The 27,594-nt window shown below is 39.4% G+C and overlaps 1 protein-coding gene across 14 annotated transcripts in view; it reads right to left on the minus strand.

The window, feature by feature from the left end:
* Positions 1 to 27,594, minus strand: part of PDE1C (phosphodiesterase 1C) — a 406,330-nt gene that overhangs the window by 138,322 nt on the left and 240,414 nt on the right. For all 14 annotated transcript variants that reach the window (XM_075745401.1, XM_075745405.1, XM_075745406.1 and 11 more), the window contains 2 exons: positions 1,296 to 1,409; positions 246 to 428 (listed from right to left, as the gene is read on the minus strand). In XM_075745401.1, the coding sequence (XP_075601516.1) occupies positions 246 to 428; positions 1,296 to 1,409 (297 nt within the window). The remainder of the gene's footprint in view (positions 1 to 245; positions 429 to 1,295; positions 1,410 to 27,594) is intronic.

A 27,594-nucleotide genomic window follows, 5' to 3' on the forward strand; every position in this document is an offset into this window, starting at 1 on the left:
TGCTGTTTCAGGCTGCAATCTATTACACAATCCCAGGTTTCGAAGTGCTATCCAGATCTGTGTAGAAACATCATTAGAAGCATATTGAAGTATTCTTCATTCAGTAGAGTCATCTCCTAGTTCTCTGAGGTCTTTTGGCCCAAGGTACTCTCCTCAATCTCCTGTCACTGTGTCAACACATGCTACAGATGCAATCTGCGGTACCTGGACAGCTACTAGAACAAAGTAATCACATGCTCCTTTACCTCTCTACAAATATCCCAGCTTGTACTGCATGGACAATACTCCTGAATCGGGGTTTTTCTTCTGTCCTTTTGAGCATCATCCCCATTTGCCGTGTGAAGGTAGAAGCCAACCAGTCCCGGACCTCCGAGGGCACAGAGTCAGACTGGATGTCACTGAGCTCATCTTCTGTGTCCAGTAAACGCCTAGAAGGGGGAGGAAAAAGGTGGGTAAACAGATTCCCTTGGAGAGCATTGCAACTTTATTAACAAAAAAGAAACTCACATATATTCTAATTAAAGCAATTGTTAAAGTCTTTGGTTTGTCAGCCCTAATGGAAAACAATTCTACAAGTCTTCAACAGATTGTTTATTCTCTTGTGTAGTTAAATGTCAGATTGTGAAACTCACTACTAGGCTGACAAACAAGAAGTATCAGCCTCCCGAGCACAACTATGTAATTATCCACTGACTTCTCATCCTCACATCATCAATATTCCCGGCCTTTCTGCCCTTCAGAGGCATCCCATCTCCTTTATGGTCATGCCTAGCTTTCCAGTTATTATCATACAGTCCCCTCCTTTCCCATTCTGGTCATCTGAGGTGACTCTACAAGTGCATTTAGCAGTGAGGAAATGACATATAACAGAGAGGGAACTCCTCTGCAACGTCTTACCAGTCTACTTTTATCATGACCTGGAGTAAAATTTTTTTTAATTTCAAAGTCTTGATACAAGTGAAAAGATTAGTCAAAAGGAACAGAGAAGTAGGAATTTAGAAACTTTCAGAAAAAGTGGGACACAATTATTATGAAAACATTTCTCCAAGAGAATATATATTAAATTTATGATTGCTTTTGATCTCCTTCCCTGCCCCAGGAAACTTAAATAAGTTTTTAGAGCAAGTATTGAAGATCCGGTCTACACAAAATACAGTATTTTAATGATTAAAAACATATTGTCTGTGAGTAATAAATCTTGGCTAAAACAACTTTCCCAACTGACAGGTAAATTACAATTTTTTTGTCGTTGCTACTATATATAAGAAGAGTGCTGATGTCTGTAGTTAACTCACCTAGTTTCATCAATGTATACTGACTCAAGAACAGTCGCAGCATATTCCAAATTCTTCTTTAAGTCTACAACTGAAGCTTCCCCTCTCTCTAACTGCTTTACCAAAGACCGCAATCTAGAGAAAAGGAAAACAGAAATCTGATTATTACAAAGAGAAATAGGTTTGAGAGTGAGCGTCAGTTCTAAACTGGATCCAGCATGAGACCCAGCATACATGATTGGCAGGTGAAAACTTTCGGAAGTCTACAAGGTTCTTTAAGCCATATACAAGGAATCAACAAAAATCACTTTTCAAATATCAGTCACAATGATGCCAGGCAAATATCACATTATATTTAGGCTCAAATAAGTCAGCGAGTTATGACTGTCCCCTGCTCATACTGAAACAAATTAAAATAGATATCACTTGGAATTTAACACAGGAGCTAAGAGAGGGCAATTTTATTCCAGCCATAAGAAAGGAAGTAACTTCTTGAGTAGTATCTGTTGACAAATGTCCACCATTTATGATGACTGTGTACACACATGCAAAATTGTATTAGAGTATATCTAGAAATGCTATTGCAGAAATACTATACAAGATTAGGATATGCTATGATTTTCATTAAACCAAGAGGTCACCCTTAGACTATCCCACCTCTATTGAACAGAACTCATGGAAGTTTTTTTATCAGGTTATTATTTCCTTTTGTCTTTTCCTCTCCTTCACTCTACTTTCTGTCAGAAATTAGAAAAACAAAGGAAAGAAAGAGGAGAAGAAAACAGTAAAGAGTAAAATCTAAATATTTTAAACAATCGAATATACATGCCTGCAATTAGAAGAAAATTATCATTCCTTTAAAAAGACAATGGGATAAAGATTTAACTTGTTAAAACATTTTTGTGATTGTCTTCATCCTTGTTAAACAGCAGTTAAATAAACATTCAAATACACATTTAACACTGTAGCAGAAATCACAAGTAGTTAATTTGTCCTGTTCAAGACACAGAAACTTAGAGGAGTAGTCATGTCATCTAAAATTTGTCTTCTACTTGGGAGACTACTCTTCCTCATCTTTTTTCAATAGTCCATGGAGAAAAATAACCTTTTCCACAAGGTAATTCAGAGCTAGAGCCCAATATAGATGCCTGCCCTCACTTCATTAACCATAGTGGGAGTCCAACCTCCCAACCTCCTATAGCAGACATGTGCATGAAGTTCTTAAAATGAAGTATCTGTGTTCTCTTGCTACAACAATCCCCCTGTGGCATCAGTGCTTTCAGGAGAAATCAAGTCTCCGTGGGGCTGTATTTCATGGCAGAGCTGAGGAGCAGTCAGTCTGCCCGTGTGCACTGCACCAACAGCTCCTTCCAGCTGGGTTTCCTTCCCCCGCCTTTCCCCACATAAACAGTGAGGCTGTGGAGAACAAAAATCATAAAAAATATTGATTGTTCCTCTGGCTAGGTCACATAAATGTCACTCTTACTGACAGCATTTCTGCTGACACACAGCTATGTACTTAGTTTTACAAAGAATCTTGAGTAAGAAGTGGACCCTCCATCTCCAGGAGGATTAACTCATCTGCTTGTCAGCGGCCGAAAACCAAAAGTATTGTTCAATACTTCATTCCTGATGTGAGAATGGAGATGGGAAGCTCAGTGATGTACTAATTCACTGAACACAACTCTTCTCATCTTACAGAGAGAGAATGCCAGGTGGAGAGCATTCGACTATGCCAGTATATTTCCCTCCAATCCTGGAACCCAGCTCAGAGAATCCATGCAGCAACCTCAGCCCCATGGAAGAAGAAACATGGCTAGGTGCTCCCATATTCCCTTTTCTGTGTAACTGCACCACCAGGTGTGAGCAGCAACATGTTGTCTTTGATGAGCAGCGCAAGGAAAGGTGCTCCCCCACCTTTCAGGTTAATTCCAGCCTCAGGCAGTGCACGTGGAAGATGAATTCACCTCCTTCCTAGAGCCAAACCATTGATCCCTCCTACCTGTTCCCAGCTTTTCTTGCCAATGCAGGAGGGGAGGAAGAGAAAAAAACAAAACAACTTTCACATCCAAACAGTAAGCATTGGTTCATATGCCTCCTCCTTCCTTCATCCCACGTACGGGGAGTCCAGAGATGTGACCCCTTATCTAGTTACCAGAAACATTGTTTGTACACAAGCCACAGGAGTCAATATTGCAGGAGGAACATTATCTTAGGCTCTTCCTGACTTTTATTTCATTGATTTAAGTACTTGACAGCTCTATGCCACAAGTCATTCAAAATTCATGTTCAATAATAGCACAGTGAGTAACGGTTGCTTCATGGCACCAGCATTCATCATCGATGAAGATTATGCAGAGTACTGCGTGCATCAATCATTTGGAAAAACAGAAGTACAGTTGTTATAATAAAACCTTATCACATGATCAGCCACTCTCATGTGAAAAAAAATTACATTGTCTTTGTCTTACCATCCATTATCTACAACTATTTCTGATTCATTGAGTCACAGCAGCTGCTGCCAGTTATCTTTACTAAATAAGAGTCCAGTGATAGTTTGTCTTTAATGCCTTCCATGTATCTCTATTTTTTTTAAATAGTCCTAAATGCAATCATGAAGTTAAGGTCAGGCTGTCTCCACTGAAGGGCATCCAGGCAAATTTATTAGCTGAAAAATTCTGATTCGGGGTGGCTGAAGTAATTCTGGAATTCAATCAAATTCACCAAACCATTTTGACTGAAATAAAAACATTACCACAAACTTTTAACACGTTTTATTTTTAGGAGCTTGTATTAAAGGAATGGAAGCAGAGGGCAAGATGCTGACTTCCTATCTCAACCCCATAGACTAGTCACTGCAGCAAGTGAGTAGGGTTCAGTCACATGTACCATTGCACAGGAAAATGCTGAGTCTGTCAAGCTACTGACTAAAAGAAACATAGTAATATAATTATCATAACAAATTTAAGGAACTCAGTTCATTTACTTTGCTTTTGTTGTTATTGTCTGTTTTGTATGAACAAAACACTTTTTTCAACCAAAGCATGTTTTGTTCTGTTTTAAAAAGTTCATTAGAGACTGAGCAAAACCCACATTTTCATTGTTCCTTTTTTTTTTTAACTGCTTTTCCTTTCAAGTTCGGAACTAAAAATTTGCACAGATCTACCAGACCTAGTTCCACTGAAGCCCATGGAGTGAGTTGTAGGAGAAGCAGTCATTCCTGTGCATAAGGATATCCCAGGCCAGAAGGGAGGTGTTAACCATTTGTAACATTTAGCTGTCTTAAGACCATGGCACATGCCACAAGTGAGCCAGGCTGTAGGTCAGCCAAAAATTTCTCAGATTATAGTCATCAGCACAGCAGCTACAAAGAACTGGTTAGTCACACACTATTAGTTCTAAATCTAGTTGCTTAATTATATTCAGATAGAGCTAATGCCTTTCTTAATAAGATTTCCAAGGGAAGCTATTTCTCCAGCCTGCAAAATCTCTGTGAACATGTGCCAAATATTACGGAAAAAGTCTGAGAGCCTTTGTTCTACTCACAGTTATTTCACATTTTACTCCTTGGAATAATCCCTTAACTGCCCAAAGAAAAAGCCTAGTCCTAAGCAATGCTATGCATTTTAACTTCCTCTGACCCCACAGGGAGCTCAAGTACATGTAAAATCTCAGAAAAGGGGCTAGACCACTTCCAGAATATGGCCTCCTGGTATTGACCTTCCAAGGGAAATATCTGTATGCGCCCACCATAAAAAAAGCCTGAGAGCATCTGCAAATAATCCCACTGAATTCGGCAGAGCAATATGTTTGTGCGCAGCAGGCAGGTCGGGTCCTCAGTGAAGGTGAGAGGTTATCCAAAGTGAACACTGTTCCACAGCCCCGCTCCCGCTCTTTTTCTTGTTTCCCTGAAGTACTAGCTATCGTGAGATTCAGGGATGGAAAGCAAATGACTAGAAACTGGGCAACTGAACTCAGTCCATGAAAGTTACACAGCTCAAAGACCCAAAGCCACTCTAAATCCAAACTGAGTAACAAGAAAAAGCGAAGCTGTTTTCAGCGTGTTCTTGAAATGTAAAATTTCTGAGTAACCGCTCCAAGCATTCTCCTCTGTTATAAATAAAACAGTATCTGTGTACAAATATTTATCTCCTTAGCTAGAGGGCTTCCTTTTATGCTGTCGAATTTTTTTAAAAATAGCATTACATATCACTGCAGAGATTACCACCACAGTCTGGATACCAGTCAGCTTCAATTAACATGCAAAGCACACGTATTGTCTGAATACTTGGGGCAAGTTCCTTCAACCGGTGTAAAGTCTGCAAAGCTGCACGGCTAGCCTCCACATTTAATTTCAAAGCTTCATGACTGTGATTCACCATGCACTTTCAACAGTACAACTCAATCTTTTCCTCAGCCATTGGTCCAGCTGAGGAAAAAACTACTTTGAATGTACATTAAAAATTAAAACATATAAAAATTTCTAATTTCGTTAGAGATTACCAAGGATGGAATATTTATCCCTGTTTTACTCTGATGTTAACGGCTAAACAGTTTGATATTGACAGCTAAACCTGATTAATATATTGTTTCAATCACGATAGCCTGCTCCCTGACAGATGAGGTTTGTAGAAAGCAGATATTTTTTACTATAGCTGGGAAAAGAGGGCAAGCTATTGAACACAGCACTGCTAGAGCTGGTTAAGTACTCTCTTGACACAATGTTCTTTCACCAATTGTTTCTAATTCTTTGAGATCAAAAGCTATCCACAAGCCTCTGCCAAGTCTGATACAAGTTTCATTAAGAAAGCCTGCAGTGGAATCTCTTAGCGAAACTAAGCCCTGTCCACGTAGAGAAGGCCCTCACCAGGGAGAGGAACCCTGGGCTGCAGGTCCCTTTTAACACATACTCAAATTGGAGATCCCAGAGCTCAGGTGATAGACTGAGGGAATCATGTCTGATAGGTCAGCCCTAAAGAACAGCTCGGTGGGAGACAGGACTTGTACCCTAGACCAGAAAATCTTCATGAGCAGATTATTTGCCTGGGTTGTGAGTTCAAAAGTGTGCTACAGATATGGGTTGGAAGAAATTTTTCAAGGTTTCCCGTCTCCCATCTGATGAGGAGGAGGAGCGGAAGGTAGATGTGGTCCACACCACACAAAAAATGCTTTGGATTTCTCTTTCTGTAAAAATATGAAAATGTTCTGAAAAACTTCAAGAGATTTGAGTAACATGAGAACTTCTCCCACCCTTGCTAATAGTCACACCGCGAGCTAAAATGAGTTATTGGCTTCTTTGCTGCAATAACTCCAGAAAAGACGTGTCATTCTTACTTCCTTTCAAAGATGCACATAGTTCATATTCACAAACAAAACCTTTTCATAACACTAAATCATTCCATGGCTACAGCTATACATGAGAATGTCCCTTCTCAACTCTTTTGTGAGAGTTTTACTGATGTACCAAGAACACACCGTGCAAGAAAGTTTTGCACAGAGAACCGAATTTTATAGACACCTGACAAAAATGGGTGCGTGTAGCAACAAAACGTCAGGTGTCATGTCCTGAATGTTGGTTTCATATTGAGGAGAGAATCTGTTCTTGCTATTCCTCAAGTTTTGAAAGCTTTGGAATCAACTTTTAAAATTTAAGTCAAAGTTTCCTTAAGCAGACAGTATCCCATTGCATTCAGTGCAATGCTGACACTGCATTCCATGAGCAAACAGTTTGGGGGTTCCCTCTTAAACATAAAGGATCCTGTAACACATTTTGTAAGAAATCAGGTTTGCTCTCACCATCTCTCCCTATTTTTGTGAAGTAACTTTGTGCTGGTCAGGCATTTCCTTCAGTCTCAAATGTCACCGACTTTATATGGAAGCGGGGATACTTGTAAAAGGCGTTGCAATTGCATATCGGATAAGAATGTAAGCTGCAACATATCCATATAAGAAACCACTTCTAATAAACTTGCCATGATTAATGCTTAGATACACAAATTTTCCCCCAAAATATTGTCAGCTTTAACTTCAGTACGGGACATTCTGTTCATGCTCCTGTTCATCACAGAGGTTCACAAGCAAAAACTGGCACACAATGAGATTGCTTCCCGTCACAAGAAGGTCCTTCATGAGTTTTCTGCAGACAAAAAGAATGTCATTACAATTAGACGTTAGTGAGGAACACTTTCAGCTTCAGCAAATCTTTGCCACTCTGACTCTGGGGGCATGAATAACAGGCACCTTCTGCTATCAGTCTGTCTTCATGTGGCTTTTGTTAGTCGAATTACCCTTATGCAATGAAAACCCAAGTGAATGATTTCAAAGACAACTCATTTACAATAACATTCTTTTGATAGCCAGCTCAAACTGCCTTTTTCAAAAAATCAAAGTAAATAAAATCAACCACAAGCTTTAGAAATTAACAAAATAATAATAATCAGAAGTAGACCTGATTGCATAAATGCCAGTTGCAGTTTACACACAGGCTGGAAAGACAAACATCTGCTGAACTGAAAGACAAAACCTTGCCTTCTGATCTATACAGTACATTCCTTACCCTTCTCTGGGAGACTACCATAATTACTGGTAGGAAATTCATGAATAAATTTGAGAAACAGATGTTCACTGTGCAGTGAACTATATTTCTATTCAAGAATTGCTACACAGAAATAGGTGTGCATCTGCTATCTCACTATAACGTACAAACTCAATAAATCTGATATTCCGAGGACATACCAGAGTTAGAGAGCATGTGCAGACCAGCTAAGCAGTGAGTGCATAGAACGTCTGTCAGATGCCCCATGACAGTATCCGACTGCCTGCCAGCATGTAAAAAAACTGCAAAGCAAATGCACAGGATATTTAACACTGCCCAAAAGTATCCAGAGCAGACTGCCTGCGGTTATGCAGCATAATGCATGTGTGCAGTAGCCTCAGTCAGCCGGGTGGACAGATGCCTCCACAGTTTGCACAGCAGACCCTTTGATGCTCCATTCAAATAGAGGGTTGCAGGGAGGGGTACAGAACACACAGAAAGTAATCCAGGAGCTCGCCATGTTTTTTCACAACAGTCAGCAGGTATGATTCATTCCACAGTCTGCCACATCTTAGTCTAAGGCTCTGCATACAAAGCATGTGTGAACCACCGAGGAAAAGACACAACCTAGAAAGCCAGCTCCAGCAGTAATCCTCAAAACAAAACTGAAAATAGAGTAACCGGTAGCCTGTGACCCAATGGATTTGTATTAGGCTGGATAGTTATCTTCTATGGCTGCTTTTGTATAGAAAAATGCAACTGAGAACATCCAGAGGAAGAAAAAACTTGTTTGCAAGGAGCAATCACTGAAACACAACACATTACTACACTGGCATTTTTCGTTAGAAGAAATTACAAGCAATTTCCCAAGTAATTGTTTTGCCTTCCTCATGTTTCCTGAAATATCCTTCTTCCTTTGAATAAAAAAAATAAAAAAAAATTTTGAAGTAATCTTGTGTTATTTAGAAGCATGACAATGCAACAATGACAAGTTCAGGGGCCTTGGCAGGATAGTGAATGGCTTGTTTCAACTCACTTTAACTCAAATAAGCTTTTGACCGCATTAACCAACTATAAGTGAAATCATATATTGTTTATTTTTTCACTTCACAGTCATAAATTCCATCATGCTTATTACAGGAAGGGAAGTCCTGTGCCCAAAATATTAGCAAACTTTGGCTTACTGGAGGATTTTCAACAAAACAACAGCCTACGCAATTCCTCTGCACCAAGTCCTTTGAATTACTCTTGTCTCCATCTCCTACTACTGAAAACTTCTAAAAGGCATACTTTCTTCTTATCTGCAAACACCCTTCCTATTCTTGAGTTCTGAACTTTGAGAACTGAGTCAGAAAATATAAGCAGTAAAAAGTCTTAATGTGGGTAAAATTTTGATGTCAGAGTCTTTGGTGATGAGGTCGTTAGAAGTCTTGGTCATGAGTCCTTTTTCACTCAAGTCAAGCACCTCACCTAGCACTAAACTTTGATAGAAATCAGGCACACAGATGCCCATGGAAGTCAATGAAGATGGACAGCCAGGATGAGTCATCTTCAAAAGCTGCCTGTCACATACTTCCTCAGGAAAGGGTGCACTGCCTTTTTGATGTGCCTCCTTCCCCCACTAATGACAGAAATGAGCTAAGAGACTAAGAGATGAGCTTAGGCAGTCATTGTGGTTTCAGACAGCTAAGATGAGGTGAGATGACTCTTTCCACTGTATAAACTGAGAGCTGAAAGAGGGTAAATTTCAGATGTGGGAGAGAAAGAACGGCTGCTATATTGTGTTTTCACAACTAGCCATCTTCTAACTGGTGTTTCCCAAAGTAAGCTTTCCTTTTGGCAGACTAGTTCTTTTTGGGACGCTAGCGTGCATTGGTTTTTTGGGGAAACTGTAGGATCACTGAATTTGTTGAAAATGAGATCCAAAGAAAGCAAATGAAGTCTCCCGGAATTCAGCCTTTCCAAATCACTGGTGCCTTTTATAAAAAATGAACTCAGTTATAACATGTCAGCCACAAATCTAACCATTTTCAATTTGCATCTTTAAAAATAGGTACCTGAAATGAACCATCTAAATTTGCATTTGAGGCAACTAACACAGTTTAGTGTTGATGCATCCAATGACGCATTCCCCTTTGTTTTATACAGACGGAATCTTTTTCTTTGAAACCACAATTATCACACTTCTGGGTCCTTGAACAAGGTCATTCTTCCAAATGATGCTAGCAGATTGCTTTGTGCAGATCTGAATGTCAGCACTCCACACTGGCTCTTTACTTAATGCTCACTGCAGAGATCAGGGAGAAGTTCAACAGATACTTTCAAAATATTTCATTGTAACCTTAGTTCTCCCCCATCTGTTGCCATTAAAATATCTATGGGCAGAAAGTCTGCAATTACCTCATTCTTTCCAGTTCCTAAAATCAATTACGTTCCAGAGCAGCTTTTAGGAGCCCACAGGGCAGTTAGGCAAGTGCAGATCAGAGTCCACATGCAGTGTGAAGTTCAGGCAGGGATATGTCCCTGCCTGGTCTTCAGAAATGCCTAGTAAGCAAAAGTAGGAGAATTGGTTCCCAGGTTGCTTCCTTTCAGACCACCTTCAGCCATCAGCACTCTGAGACCCAGACAAAGACTACATCTCACTTCTGAGATCAGCCATGGTAAGAGACAGGCACAGATCAATGGCAAATTCCCTTACGACCTCAACGCTCTTTGCTGGGTTTGGCAAACTTGTGCTTACTCTAACGGACCCCTAAGTTCCTCTACATCTCTAAAGCAGCTGCATGCTCTTGAAGTCATCATCACTGACCCCACTAGAGACAGGCCAGCTGATATTAGCAAAAGATTTTGTGCTATATATAAATCTGGATTTATAAAGCATTTTCTCATGAGTGATACATTTTACACAGCTGCTAACGTTAATTTTTGCTGTGATCAGAGGTAACTCATTGATAAAACATTTCAGATTTTGTTTATTCTAAACTGGCATAAATGGCAAATGCTCAGATTTCTGGTTAAAAACTTCAACCACTTCCTTTATATGTAAAGGTTTATACGCTCCCTTCGTAGATTTTGGATACCCAGGCACTGAGGCTTTTAGATATATTTAAGATGTGAATCCTCGCTTTTCTGCCTTTGATTTCCATTCAGGACAACATACGTACCAGGAATATTACAGAGCTAATTGACTGACATCATTTATGTAGCTGATTCGCTGGTTTAAAAATAGAAAAATGAGCTGAGTCAGTAGTAAAATTTTACTTATCACCATATTAAAGCTCTGCTATGCACTTTTTGTAGCCTGAAGAAATCATTCTGAAAGTTCAGGAGTTCACCATGCTTCTCTGGTAATACTAGCATGTGCATTTGTTAGCTCAGACACTTAATATGCCTTTTCTCAATATACAATTTACCCTTTTGACAAACATTTTTAAAAGCAAACTGTTGTTCTCCTAAAGCCTACAAAGTTTGCATTAATCTGCAAAATCATTTCCCTCTTGGTGGCTGCAAGTTGGCCAGTCTACATGTCTACAAAACAAGCCTATTCTTGCTACCCTTAATTATCTTTATTTTGAGGGAAGCATTCCCAAAGTCAGCAGTAAACATTCCTTTGTCTTTTGCTAAAGGCTGGAAAACCAAAGGCATTGCCAATTTTTAGCTGCACATGGAGAAGGTGTTGAGCTAGATATTTGCAATGTGAGGAATTTTTAACAACCTGGGAGCTATCAGGAGAACTATATTCTTTGGAGAGAAATGGCGAGAAGACGCAATTACAAAATGAAAACTGGAGGTTGCCAAAGCCACAAATTGTAACAACAAATAGTTGAGATAGGGTCCTAGCCATGTTTTTTTGGGACACAAATGATTCGGCATAGTTCTCCACACAGTGGTCTTTGCACTGCAGACTGCTTCCTTGTTATAAAATCACAGAATGGTTTGGGTTGGAGGTGACCTCAAAGATCATCTAGTTCCAAGCCCCCTGCCATGGGCAGGAACACTTTCCACTAGACCAGGTTGCCCAAAGCCTCATCTACTTTAATTACCAGCCTGGCTAATAGATCCAGGTGTACTGTGGCTAACCATTACCAGCCTTTCAAACCTGCATGTTTGCTAATAACTGGACTTACCTCAAAACCACAATCTGGCCACTGCAGCACTGATGGTTAAAGTTCAGGTGAAAGCAAATTTCTGAGCCATGCTCATTTCTCCAAGACTACATGTCCTATTTAGAGACAAACTCAAAAACGCTATGCAAGCATTCCAAGAAGTTCATCCTAAGAATATATCATGCACTTTTCCTTGCTGGAATCTTACCTCATTGTTTTAGTTGCAATAACTCACCTTTCCTTTACTGAGCCATAAAAAAGGAGTTAGAACAGCTGCTTCAGCTGGTACAAATTACCAACCGCAAACGTTATGGAAAAACTTCAAAATTCCATGAAATACATATTCAGCAACCTGATGGGTCAGAAGTGCAATTAGCCAAATTTGGAGAGCATGACTGGGAAATGACCTCTTAGGGGAAAAGAAATTTTGAAATTGATGGCTTGTTCATTGTACTATGAAATAAATTAGCAGATAGAAATGAAACAATGCAAAGTTTGCACTAAAAATAAAGAGAAGAAAATTGTGTGCAGCTGACAAAATGGTAAATTGTAGGAAACACTTTTCGTTCATGGCTGTTCATGTAAGAAGGAAAAAAATCGCCTGAGATTTCCTGCACGCACTCAATGGAACACAAACAAAGCACTTCAAAAACATCTGTTTGAAATAAACCAAGGTTAGAAAGAGGAGCAGCACTAAAAATGTCTTTGAATAGTGATAATAAGAAAAAGACGCAACAAAGAACAACAGGAAACTTGTAAAGATCATGTATTAAAATAAACTTCTTATGCATATTATTATTGTGTTTACAAGGGCACATGGCTCCCATCTCCATTGCCTGCATGCACTGCTGGCTTCTACACGGCGCGCAGCACTCTCATTGGGTTGCAGGTATCTGCAGACCAATTAGCTTTGCTTTCCTGCTGTAGAGGCACTGAACACTTCAGCTGGACTCACTACTGCAATACCCAAATACCCTCCTGCCTCAGGCTCCGACTGAAGGAAGTATTAGCTCCCAAATGATCCTTTTGCAGATAAATGTTTTCATATTTTTCTTGGTAAATTTTTATTCCTCAGATATTGCTAAACAGGCACAATAACTATGGATTAGCTTAAAGTCTTGGCACCAATACTATCTTGTTTCTGCCTATCCTTGCCTTTTCTTCCTATTTTCCTCCCTCACCCTCACATTGGCTCCACCATGACCAGTTGAAATTTCACTAGCAGCATCTCAGTGATTTCCTTTGCTCAACCTTCCTGAGGCCTATTTCTGCATTATGTCAATAAGATTGCACGACCTCATCAATAATGCAAAACGGGACAAACAGATACTGGAGCTGTCCAAAGCTGTTTATTTTGCTATCCACTTCCTTCAACGATGTAGCACTTAGATGGCCACAACACGGATGCTGAGAGATGCGCTCTAGCTAAAAAGCTTCTGAGGGCCTTCTGTCGAGTAATGAAGACAGAAAGCTTCACAAATACTGTGTCAAAGGGCGACAGTGTGGTAGCATCAGAGGAAAGGGAAGGGATGTGTATCGGGACAGTCAGTTGTTTGAAAACAATCATACTGAGCATTACAGTGAGTAAGAAATTTGTGCAAGTTACTGAATTATCAAAGACCATTTTAGTCTTCATCTAATACACCAAAACTTTTGAAGTGATATCCAGCCTGCCTTTTCCCAGTTTTGTTCAACTTAGGCTACCAGTGGTCATCATTGCGATCTCCCCTGCCACACCACATGCTAAGCACACCAACTCATAAACACCTCGAGTCAGAGGTGGCAATGGCAGTTCTGAACAGGATCCATGCTCTCACGGTTTTTCAGTAAGGTTTGGATGAGCCTCTGAAATGATGTTTACACATTCTATCCCACTGTAAAACACATAAACAAAGCCCGAGCTTAAGCTATGTAGAGTCTGCCTGTATTTGTTTTTGCACAATAAACTCCTCCAATTTAATGTGACCACTGAAAATATCTCATCTACATGACAAACCAGAACACAAGACACCATAATTAAGCCACCACTTACCTCAGTGAGGATAAAATTGCTTAGTCAAGCACTGGTTAAATGCAGCAATACTGATATGAATCACTGCTAGTGAAGAATTATTCTAAGATGCCAGGAAAAGAACTTAAGAAAAGTTAAAAATTTTGACGAACTTAAAAATGCATTGTGAACCTGGAATGGCAAGTGGGGGAAACACACACCCTTATCACATGGCTTTCAGCCTACAAAGGCATTTTTGTAACCATGAATTAACATGAGACAGGTTGTTGACGATAGTGGTACTGTCAGGAGAAGATGCTGGTCTCTGACCAAAACAGGAAGACTTTGTAGGTTTGGGGTATGAAAATCCTCATGTTTCCCAGCAGTCTTCACTCATCCCTCAAAAATCATTAACCTTAACAGTAGAGTAACATTCTTGTATGGAATTAACTGGATCTGAAAGGACCCAAAATAAACATTCTTGTTTGATTTCCCCTTGAGGCAGCAATTCTGACTAACTGGTGAATTCACAGAATAATCAAAGGACTTTCGAGGGAAGAATAACAATAAAGCAAAAAGCATGATTAGTTTTAGCATAAATGACATCTTTTAAACATAGTTGCTTAAGAAAATGAGGATGATTCAGACTGTCTGTCCATCTCCAGAGATCAGTTAAACTATCAGTCAATTTCAAACAATGTCAAAGAGTTTTCTAAAACATTAAGTTTGTACACCTTACATGACAACAAATGGCCAACGTACATGACTGAACCTCCACTGAGGAAGTCACAGCAATGTAACCTCTCCATTATTATTAGACAACAAAAAATCCAAAGAGAACCTCTTTCTAAAGAGAGCTATACCCATAATCATTTACATTAAATAACTGTTGAGGAGAAAAACAGGAAAAAAGTGAGTAAAACCAAAGTAACAAATGTTAGCAAATTTTAAAAAACTTGGAATACATCTCTACCCTTTGCAGTATTGAACAACTTGTGTAAAATAAAAAAAACTGTTTTAGGAGACAACTAGTCAAGAGAAAGCTCTTTGCAAATATTTAGCCTTATACTGTTGTCAGCATCAGGACTATGTGAAAAGTAAGCACCTGAGAAAACTTTACATTAGATTCAAAGGAAGAAGGCTTAAAGAGGCCTCTCTCAAGGGTTGTTGGGAAGAGGCTAAAACCATACTTGTGTTGTTCCCAGAACAATTTGAAAAGGGGCAGCAAAAGCACATGTGGAAGCTCAGAATTAACTGATGAAATTACAAGCTAGACACAAATCTCAATTTCTTTACTTACAAAAACACTCTGGAAAGAGTTTTCTCCCCTAGCTGTAGCATCCCTTCGGATGAGCTCTTTCATAACTGGTTCTTAGACATGGAAAAGCCCAGCTACAATATTTTACTTCAGTTTACAAAAGGCCCTTGTGGGATTGCTGAATTTGTATAGGGCATTAGCTGACACTGGTATGTAAGCACTTGTGATACTTGCAACACAGCTTGCTCAGGATTCAGGCCCACTCTCAGTGTTGTCCCATTGACCTATGGGTTACAGTCAGGATAAATTTTTCCCTGAACATAAACATAAAATTTTCAAGGGAGAAAGTGTTGGATTTTGCTCAGCAAAACTATTTATTTTCTCTTCCAAAAAACACAAGGATGCAACCCTTGTCTATATTTCACCACGTTGAATTAGCATAACGTGACCATCTTTAGTGAAAAAACTCCCTTCTTTCGTCCCAGGAGTGCAATGGTAATGAAAAACACAAAATAGAGGCTCCTGTGTAGGTACTACCATAGGCAGATTCCGTGTCTCATCTCAGCCTAGTAACTACAGGCTAAGAGAATCACCAGCTGCTAATAAATATTTAAGTTAATAATTTGTAGTCCAGTAGAGAGCAGCATGAAGCATGGTAAGATGGTGTTTCAAATTCTGAATTCTGAACAAAACCTTTGTGAAATTACATTCTAGGATGCTTTCTTTTGTATTTTTGTGCCACTGTGGACCCTACTGCAATACTGATTTTTTTATCAGGGCATGCTTCCTTTCTATGCATCAATGGGCAGGAAATTTGTTTTGAACATCATTTACATCTTGCTGCATTGACTGTATAGAGTCTGAATGCATTGGTAACATAAAGAAAAAGAAGAAAGAGGGGAAGCATTTGATGGTAATACCCCCAGAAAGTCCGCTTGCTAACTGCCCTGAGTAAACAATACAGGATAGCGTTCCCCGGTGCCAGTTCGGTTCAGCTGTACACGGACGCTGCAGAGCCCTCAGAGCACACCATCTGCTTCTTCAAAGGCGGGTTGGTAAAAGCAATGTTAGAGGTCATTTCTGAAATGCAGAGATTCTGGGAAGAAGCACGGGTTTTTAAATAGAAGTCAGAGGTATTGATTCAGGGAATGACACAGACAAAACAGGCAGAGATGGAAGCTGCAGGGTGGCTGCCTCTTCTGGGAGTTGAGAGAACATACAATTACTTCAGATATGAGGTTCAACGTAGCTGAAGAGACACTACAGAAGGGAAAGAAACATGAAGATGCATATTCTGCATGGTAAACCTAGGAGAGGATAGGCAGCAATCTGACAAAGCTTTAAGCATAAAGCTTTACATCTTGATATAAAGATGGAATTTTAAAACATTGAGCTGCCTAAAGAAGTACAAATACCTCTTTTCTCTGATTGATTCCTTACAAGTGCATTTTCTTCAGCTTGAGGATACGTGAGCTTCCTGCTGGTCTCTTCTACTACTTGTTGCCACCTGAATCAATAGCCTTAAGGCACTGCATCTAGACTGGGATCTTGTAATTTTTCTTCTCAGCCTTCACTTCCTCTCTAGTTCCTCTGTTTACCTTTCCCTCCGTATCGTCTGCTTTATATTGTCAGCACAGCAGAAGTGATCAGAAGTACAATAGTCCATACGCCCTGTTTGGCTCCTACAGCATACGCTTAAGTATGAGTCAAATATAAGGCCAAGGGGTCTTTGATGGAGAGAAACATGAAAACTAGAGTGTGTGCGCCATCCCCTGGGAGCTTCACGGTGCTGTCACTGTTTCAGTGCCCCAGCACAGTCTGCCAGTAGACCGGAATGCCTCAGGACAGGGCCAAACATTTCTTGCAAATGCTGACTGTTCTTGTGCCTAAGGAGAGTGCTACAACATAGCCTGAGCACTGGCCGTGTGACTCAGGTCAGCAGTGCCTCAACACAACTGTACTTGGGTCTACAGACCAAAAAAGTCCTGACACAAAGAGAGGGCAAAGGTGGGCATGAGCAGCTACCCGGACTCAATTCTTCACTATTGCCATTGCCAAACATCTGAATCTGTGGCCTATGGACGTGATATATGTTTTGCTGGTTTGGTATTTTGAGTCATTGTCTTCCACCTTTGGCACCTGGCAAGGTGGTTCACTTCTCCAAATTCCACATCCAAACATATGTACACCAGACACTTAGGAACAGCAGGACAGAGCAATACACAGAGCTGAGAAAACATCAAGTTGAAAAAGAAAGAGAAAAATACAACAGAAAGTATGGGCCATGAGGAGGGGAAAAAAAAAGGCAGTAAGACAAGATACCACTGTGGAATCTGTGGGGGATCTTTTCTCCAGCTTTTCTAGGGCTTGTGGGTTGTTTGTTTTCCCCTTCTCATTTCCAGGAAATAAACTGTCATGAGAATGAAAGCTTGCATTGATGAATGTTTGCTGTATTAACTTTGTAGTGTTGCTCTGTCTTATGAATATAAAAGCTGAAGAGATAACACTAATACACATGATTGGTTTTACAATTATTGTAGCAATAAGAAGAGTTGATACATTTTCCCATCATCTTTACAAAGGAAGTGTAATAATCTCTCAAACTCTTTTTCTTCAATAATCTCTGAATATACAATGAGAGGTGGAAATGTCACCATGCACTTAAGTCTAGATGTAGGGAAATTTGCAGAGATTGGAAATTTCCAGGTCACAATATTCATCCATTGTTCATGGATCAATTTCTATACACTGTAGAATGCCTGGATCTTATTTAGCTACCTTAAAAAGATCCAGTGTAGGCTGATACCCCAGCACAAACAGGGCAGGCAGCATTTCCATCTACTAACACAATGTTTTTATTTTTCCTAGGTTAAACAGTCTGAGCAAGAAAGGGTTCTATGTGCTACAATCACTCTAAAAGGAAAATGTTCCATTTCAAACCTGTTAGCTTTTTATCCAGGCCAGGAAAGAATTCTCTGCACTTGTCAAGTAGGTGTCATATGCACAACCAACCCAATTGTTTCAAAGGTGCAAAGTCATCTACAGTATTGGGGGGGGGGTGTGGGGGGGTGTGGAAAGCCTCATAGTTGGGAAAGGGCATTTAAGGAAGCAAAAAATGGAGAGACAGCAGTGTGTTCTAGTTATCGGACACATCAGATGTAAGTACAACTAAATTAGTAACAGTTCACAGTATAATACTTTCTAGTGAAAATTCAGTAGCCTAGCTGCATCGTTGATTAACTTTATCTAGAATCTTACTGTCATGTACAGTGAACATGTTCAAGGAAAATAGCCAGAGTTAGCTAACACAAATCATCTGACCTGCACCTGTTTCCTCACCTTGTGCACTGTGATACTTATTACCTCAATTTAGCTGGCTATCACTAGGAAACCCTGGCTTATTTTACACCTACTTTACCATGTTAAAATGCCTCCACAGGCCGTTACAGCTTGCTCATTACCACTGTAACACTTCTAATGAAGGCAGGACCCTGGTGTTCTCCAAACTCTGAGTGTCACTAGATACTTCCACTTTTCCACTGATCTGAAAGACAGGTGGCAATCCTATCCTAAACGAGGTTACATACAGCTTTTTCAAAACACCAGGAACACACTGATTTTCGGGGGCTAGAAACAATCATTAGAGGGCTGCATAAGGTGCGTCCTCCACCTCAGTGCTGCTGAGATCACCGCTACATGGAAAGCATGTTCAGAGACCTTGCCACCTCTCCTGGTTGCAGATGTCCCCTAGCTTGTTCTGACAACAGGCTTGGTCTTTCAGGAGTCCTCCTTCATATCCCACCACACAAACTGTTGATCTTATTAACCCGTAAATAAAGGAGGTGTGAGGTGGTACAGTGGAGCATATACATTTTACAGAAAACACTCATCAACCAAAACAACTCAGTGGATAGAAAAAAGTACTGAAAATATAATGTCTCCTGCAACATGCCTCCTGTATTTGCCTTTCTATACACATACTATTTTCTTAACTAGAGGAGAGTGAAAGTTGAAGAATAAGTCTGCTTACACAGAATCTATAAGGCTTAAATTAGTGCAATTACCCCAAAGGCTTGAGAAAGTCAACCAGTCTGAGGTGTTTTCAGTGATGCAATAGCACTGTGGTTTATTAAAGGCAAAAGCATATACTGATAAATATTTATGAAACCAATCAGCCATTTCTGAATGTTAGATATGTGAGGAAAGGTTATTTCTTAAATCCTTTATATGTATTTATCTGGATGAAAGAGTCTAAACTGAATTCCTATGCAGCGTTTATTCAACACTGGGCACAACTAAGTAAAAATACCACAAGCAACCACTAGAAATTATTTAAGAGGTTTTAAAGACAAATATACTCCAAAGTTTAGATTTCCTTGGTCAAATAATCTCACAAAAGGTTAGATTTAAATGAAGATGTCTCCCCCAAATTTGCACAATACAATTGAATTAAATCCTTCCCATTAAGAAAAAAACAGAGATTAAATAGATGTTTGACCCATCTCAGAGGTATGGAACTCATGGAATATGGTGTCCAAATGTCCTAAAAATGTCCTAAAAGCAGACAGCCACATCTGTATGTGTGAACGAGAAGAGGGAGGCATGCAACTGAACATGTCTCCTGTTTGGAGAGAAACCACTACAACGGGTACATAGAATCATAGAATCGCTTAGGTTGAAAAGACCTTTAAGATCATCAATTCTGTTACCTTCAGTGGAAGGCTGCAGGCAATATGAATTCATTAATGAATATTAATAATAAGAATACCCCATTTTACTTTCTCAACAGGAATGGGACTACTTCATTTCTGCTGTTTACATGGGCTTCCACCTCGATTTCTAAGAATAAAATAGAATAGTTCAGTTGGAAGGGACCTACAACAATCATCTAGTCCAAATGCATGACCAATTCAGGGCAATCACTTCCCATCCCTAGATTGCAAAGTGTCACTTGTGAAGGAAAAAAGCACAAAGAGGCACCTCACAGCTTTGATCAACATTTTCCAGAATCTGACAGTGCAGAGGCAGATTTCAACTATTATTTTCATAGGACAAAAATTATTTCTGAATCATAGAAACACACAGCATCATTTGTTTCCAGAGTCCACATGTAAGCAACAATATTCTTAAAACACATCCACTGAAAACTGTGGGGTTTTTTTTCCTGGGAAGAGCTGAGAAAAATCTGATCCATTCTTTGAGACTAAGTATCTTTTCCAGAATTTTTCCTGTCCTTCTTTACAGTGCTGTGATGAATGATACTATGAAATTCAGCTGTATAAGTTCACATCAGTCCTCCTTGCACAAGACCTCTCTGAATCAGGTGGGCTCTGACTACACCGAGTCCATCAACAGAACAGGCACACATTTTAGCTAGAGCTTGCTGTGCTCATGAGCAGAGTTTGACTTGAAAATCAATTACAGTTAAAATGCCTTGGTGTTGTCCCTTTCCTTCTCCTTTCCTGTAACCCTACCTTGTAATATTAAAGATGAATAGAGGTTGGACAAAAGACAGGTTTTGATGTTGATCTCCCAAATCAATACAACCTTTAGTACACATTCATTTAAGGGAAGCTGTAGTATTTTGTAGGATCAGGTGCCCCAAGAGAATTCACATATCGAATTCAAGTTTTTATTAACTCAACACTAATCCCTTTGACCTCATGTTTCCAAACCTGGAAGCTTAATCCTCCCTGAGGGCCTAGACAGTGATGAGAGGTTTAAGATCAGTCCCCTGCCAGGCAGGTGACTTAACTGGAATGCAACAGTCAAGATTTCTCTGCTCGCTTTCCATCCCACTTCTAAGCCAATGAAATATGATACTTCATCTGTGGGCGATGACTTCATTCCCCAGAAGAGCCAACTCACATTTTGGTCCTCAAATTCCTGCTTTTAAGTATCCCTGAAACTAGACAGGATATTTTGACTGGCAACTTTAGACTGCAGGTTAAAAAATGAAGTGCAGAACTATCTGTTGGTTGACACAGCTGCAAAAGTACAGCTTTGTCCAGCCTTGTTGCAAAGATTACCATTTTCCTAAAGAGGTGGGAAAAATGTATAAACAAAGTATGAAGCTGGGACTTGGCATCCAGAAATCCTCCTTTCAACACTAACCACTAGGATTTCCTCTTGCTTTCTTTCCATGTGGCCTTGCAAATCTGACATTTCTTTGGGTTGGAGACGTCCCAACCTGCCACCTCAGTTAGCCTGGGAAGTGGAGGTCAGGGCACTCTCCTGGCAGCTTGATGTAAATCCCCTTTTGGGGAGGATGGCTTTGCAGCCAAAATTTTGGCATTGCCTATGTCAGTGCTCTAACTACTAGGCAATAATGTAAATAGGAAGCAAAATACATATATATATATTTTTAAGTAGAGTGCTGAGTTCTTTGGATTTTATAGGAACTTACTGTCTAAAAAAGCCTCAAGAGAAATGACACCCCATGAATTTACCTCCATGCATTCGTCTCCAGCTAGGAGCCCGGCTTCTGGCAGCCAGGCACTGTGGTGTCCCGCTTGCTGGTTCCTACAGCCTTAATAAATACATTGCATGACCAAATTTGCTGGCTACGCCATGAGAAAACAGAAAAGCTGCTTCAGCTGTAGGAGCTTTAAACTAATTTATTGGGATGATTTCTAATAGATGTTCTGTAAAAGTGCTTTGAGATTAATTTTGCAGAGCAGAAGAAGCTATTAAAATTCCTAAAAATAACCTGTCCACATCTAAAAATACCATGCTATCGTAGTCCAATAACTCAAGCCCTTTTAGGGTTGGTAATTAACAGAAGCACTAATAAAATGACCATCTCTTCTTTTCAGTGAGTGAAAAAAATGTCACATTTTTAACTGTACAGGACCACAATGAACTGGCATTAGTGCTTTAGGTTTTTTTTCCATGAAGGATAAAGCCTTTTCTTTCCTGTGCTTGGTGACTGGTAACTTTGGGGAAAAAACTTAAAAGAGAAAAAACAGTCTTCCGAGCAATGCTTGTGCAAAAATTTATAAATGTGGACCCATGTGTATTCATTGTTTCAGTGTGGGATATTGTTCCTACTTTTTAATCTTATCTTTTAAATTTCCATACATTAATCCATTTATATAAAGTTGCTTTTTACTCTTCTTTTGCATCCTTGAAACATAAGAACTTGTGTTCCACTTTGTTGAGCTGGAACTGCATGAAATCATGAATGACACTCTTTAAAACATTGACAATAGTTGACCAAGCTTTTTCATGCTCTAATGACTTTTAAGTGCTCCAGTTATAATATTCAGCAATGTAAATAATCTTGACATTAAACATCTCTGCAGCCTGATAAACCACTTTTGTACGGCTCAAAGACACAAGAGGACTGAAAAAGACAGCCTCGTGCCCCGTTTCATACTTAGAAATGTACAATTTCCTGAAATCATTTTATTGAAATGTATGTTTTTTAACAGAAATGTTATATTTGTTGGCAGCAAATCTTAAAGAAAAGGATGAATATTATGTATCTATATAGGTTTGAAAAAAAAAGATGTATCGCTTTCTGACAGCTAGTATTTAATTATTTTTTTTTTAAATTAAATTGAGCACTGGTTTTCTTATCCTTCAGAAGAAAATAAAGTGGTAAGAAAGTAAATACCTAGGCAAGCACACTAAAACACATTCCCTTAGGGGGAACATTACTGGGACTGAAGAACATTTAGTTTAATTGGAAGCTATTGTTCAGGTAATACTGGATTTAACAGAATAAAAAGGAAGACCGAAGGCTGTATTTATACACAGTTGAAAGTATTAATGTTTCTCTGTATATATATTTCTGAAGGCATATCAGCACCACAACTCTTTCTCAGTAAATATGAGAGCAGTTAGTGGTATCATCTTAAAATTTGACCTACTTTCTGCACAACAGCCCCAGATGATATAATCCACCTGCTTCACTTCTGCACACTCTCATTTAAAAATATACTGGATATACACAAATAACAGCAAAGGAAAGATGTAGATCTAGATCTTTAAAGTGCTGTCATGCATCTCCTAAGTCCTTCAAAACAACCTCCAAAGTTTCATACAGATGAGCAAAACATCCCAATTTGAGGGAAATAACTGTACTCTCTCACACACAGCTTCTAATTACTTCACTCTCTTTTGCCATTTGATTACACTCATGAGAGACAAATCTGGTTGCCAGCTGAAGAGCCTTGACCTGGGCCAGAGCCCCAATAAGGGGCAAAGACCAATACCCAGGCATTCATCGTTCGGAAATCTTGGAGCAGGGGTGATTGCATTTCAGAGATGCTTGCTCCTGAGAATCAGCGTGTCTCAGAGGTTAACTGCCTGTTGGTACGTACTGCATTGCATCGGTTAAACCCTGCAACATTTATCTGCGTAAGCAATCTGAACCATAGGTTTGATGAAGAAAACTACAAGGTGTGTGTCTTATATTTCCCACCACACCTATCCCAGCAACTCGTAGGAAGGATGGCAGCTTGATGTCACTAGACAAGCTCTCCACAAACCCAACCTCCTGGTTCCTGAACGAGGAGAAATGTGGTGACCCACCCGTACAGTCTGACTCACTGTGCCATTGCAGCAGCTGCGTGCACTCCTTTCTCTGCTCATTCCCCAAGCACAGCCGACAGTCAAATTGGGATTCGCGCCAGTGACTTCAAGCTGCTGTATTTTACCTCAGGGCAGATGTTCCACCAATTTCAACCAAACCTGCAGATCTTTCATTTGAATTTTTATGTTAGGTTTTTTAGGTCCCCTTTAAACTATATGAGAGTTGGGTCACTCCTGCTAAAGGTTAGTGGATTAAAAACAACAGATACATTCCTTATGTTACTATTACAGGTAATTCTCTTCCTTCATACATAAATGATAGTCCTTCTGGTGATATGCATTCATACTTTTTTCTTAAGCAATTCAGGATACTTCTGCAACCTTTGACCAAAATTATGTCCACGGATGGTTTTCTTCTCTTTTAAACAAATCAATGTCAATATAAGAGTAATCAGAGTTATGAGTCTGTAAGCATTATGCTTCAAATCAAATGATAATAGACAATTTCACGGAATACACCGTAATGTCCTGGCTCCATAAACAAGCCTACTAAAATACTGTGGTGCACAATAACTCTGATTTAAATTGAGTTTAAATATGAGACCTGTTTGCTTTCATCTTGACTTTAAACTGTGTGAAAAATCTGAAATTATACAATAGACTCCACTTATTGTTGCCAAGTTTCTGAAATTTGGGATCTGTGAGAAGATGTGGCAAACTTTGTACTCTACCCTCTCAAATATGCAATGAAAGGATCAACTTTTTTCCCAGTGACTCCACACAAGAACAAGAGGGAACAAGAATCTTTCTGGTTATTTTCATGGACAAGTAATACAGTCTAATAGCCACCAACAAAGCTTTGTTGTGAATGCACTTCATTAAGCTAAAATGATTAACATTACGTAAACTCATTTTATAGATCCTTCAGAAAACAGAGACCATTTTCACAAAACATGTGGGTCACCTTACACAATAAGCAATTTTACCTCAAATCTGCAGCGTTGTAAACCTTCACTGTCTCAGATTCAGTTGCAGGAATTAACAACCCCTGGTAATTTCCACGTTATCCGCATGTCATTCAACTTCTTTAGTATCTACCCAGTGGCTCATGCTGCTTCTCACTATAATCTGTGAGATAACAATAGACTTATATGTTCTTCTGAAATATCTATGCTCACTACCACAGCATCCTATTCCCTCTAGGTTGGAAAAGAGGAAGTGAAGGAACCAAAACTATGTTGTCAGTAAGGGTTCATGACCAGAGGGTGGGATACTGGAAGCTTCTGGAAACAGATCGGGAGCACAGAAGAACTAGTGAACAATTCAGTTAAGGAATGGTAAAGCAAATGTAATCAGTGGAAGCACTAAATGGTTAAGATCCAGAACTCCTTTAAAAATATTCTTTGATAAATACTAAAAAAAAGCAGGCTTAAACTATTCTTAAAGTGAGGGGGAAAAAATAAAAAAAATGCCTAAAGGACTGATTTACGAAGTTCTTTGCTCCATTAGTTCCTGCTGACCTCAGTATGCATAGGCTCTTTCAGTATGTCCCAGGATCAGGGCTTAAATTTAATGCAATAAGAAAAACCAAGAATACAGTATCTTGAATGTAGAACCACAGGTTGCTTTTGATACTGTCCCCACATGTAGTTTAGTTAAACATTGTGCTATATCCCTTGTCTTTGTCCTGTTGATTAGCCCTATCATTATGTCGTCTCAAATTAGGGTCTGATCTTGAAACCTTCCGCTTAACAGAGCTGCACAACATTGCTCATGAGTAAAGCCAAGCATAAGCATAAATGTTTGTAAGATCAGTTCAGGCTGTTACAAATAGTCCACTTCCTTCTCTTGGACTTTAAGAGAAAAAAATCTTTATTGCTTTAAAATAATAAATATACTAAAAATAATAAAATCAATATTCTTCTACTGCAGTACACAGCAGTATCATAACACTTTATAGATTATTAATTGAACTTCATTGTCATGAATTTGGTGACATGCCCCTTACATGAAATTTTTTAAATTACTAATGTAGGGCATCATGTATCTATCCAATAATCATTAAAAATAGTTACAGCTTGACTCATGCTATTTAAGCCTAAAACACACTGACCATATTGTGATTACAGCTCTTATTCCTAACCATTTTCATATTTCTCCTCTCCAGACAGTATTTTGATTTCAAGCTCCTATTCTGCAAATGACAATTTAGAAGTTCACGCATGTTTCCTTAAAAAAATACATAAAATTGGGCTTATTACCATGACAGCTAAAGCATTGATTTGAGAGCTAGAAGCAAGGGATTTGACCACTTCCTCTGGATGAGCAACACGATTCTGGTAGCACGTACTACCCCATCTACACCCAACGCACGCCTGGAGGGGCCACAGACCTTTCTGTCTGTATTACAATATGTTGTGTGCGCATTCTGAAGGGAACCTGCTCTATTTTTCTTTCATAGCTTCATTACAGTGATAACTTCATCGCAGTGTGATATAGGAACAATTATGTGAAAAGTTAATCGATCATGCAGTTACATTAGATAGTGTTGTGGTTCATTAAAATATTTGAGACTTCAGCTAAATGGCTAATTGCTTGTGTAATAAAAATTATTATTTGTTTCAGGAAGGAGAAAGCAAAATTTTGGAATTGGCCAAAGATGCAAAAGCACACTGCCAGAGTGTTCAGAGGGCCAGGCAAATCTAAGTGACATCTCCCATGTGACAGTCTGAGTCTTAGCTTTGGCTTCCCAAAAAAGGGAAAAACTTTTTGCCATGCTCAGAGCTGGCCTAATTCTGCCACCAGGGAAAACAAAGAACTTTTCTCTGACTTCAGAAAAACATAGACAGTGTATTAGAGCCCATCCCGTCAGCCTAGCGTGAAAGCTGTAACGTGCCTGACCCCTACCCTGCGAATTCTGCCCCTAGTGCTGACTCAGGTAGAAGTTGGACTTAATTTTGTAAAACAAGTCAAAAAGGGTCAGGTTCAAACTGAGACATAGCTGGGGCTGGATTGATTCTTGTTTGCCACTGTGTCCTTTTCTTTCAAATTGTTCATGATAATGGAAGAGGATAGGAGAAGTAGAAACCCCTTGAGCAAAATAAATGCTTTAGAAACAAAACTATCACATTTGTCAAGGACGTTTAGCAGTGGCTCATTTTGTCAGTAACATTCCCCATTACCCTTTATGTAGGCAAAGCTTTTGAGCCTTACTAATTAAGCCTACAACCACAACAGCATACTAAAGCACAAGCATGTGAAAGGAGTGAATCTATCCTAACCATCTAAGGCCAGGTGTAAAAGATGTAGCTACACAAATTAGGCCTTCAAATAATACTGGAAAAAGAAAAGAATAAGGAAAAGGAAAAAGGAAAAGAGAGTCTATGTGACAGCTGTATGATTGAAAGCACAATCTTTAAGCGGTCAGCTTTTGGGAAGAACGTCCCTTTGATCCGTCTGGCTTTCTGTTCCAGCATCATGAGCACAAGCCTCTCTGACTATCAGATGGGCTGTCATATGGTCTAAGAACATGTGCATTAACATAAGGGCATAAACATCAGTGAGCAGGAATGACTCTGCTAATGAAACCTAACACAAGCAAAAGGCAGGGCACTTCTGTGAAGGACAGAGGTAGCAGGACTCTCTGGTCCCCGCTCAAGGTTAATATTTTCCACTTAGTGATGCCAATTTCTTCTGAAAATTGACTTTTCTCCCAGAAGAATAAGAACCCATACCAAACATTGTTCATATTTTAGGGCATGATACATGTTGAAAAAGTTATTCTAAAAGAAATCGTGCAAGATCTGTAGAAGTCAGTGTGGACAAAAGCGTTAAGTTACTGCTAGAGTCATCAAAGAGGAGGAATGCAATAGACAAAGATAATCAGCTACGTG

This window comes from Balearica regulorum, chromosome 2 (assembly GCF_011004875.1).
Source record: "Balearica regulorum gibbericeps isolate bBalReg1 chromosome 2, bBalReg1.pri, whole genome shotgun sequence".
Taxonomy (NCBI): domain Eukaryota; kingdom Metazoa; phylum Chordata; class Aves; order Gruiformes; family Gruidae; genus Balearica; species Balearica regulorum.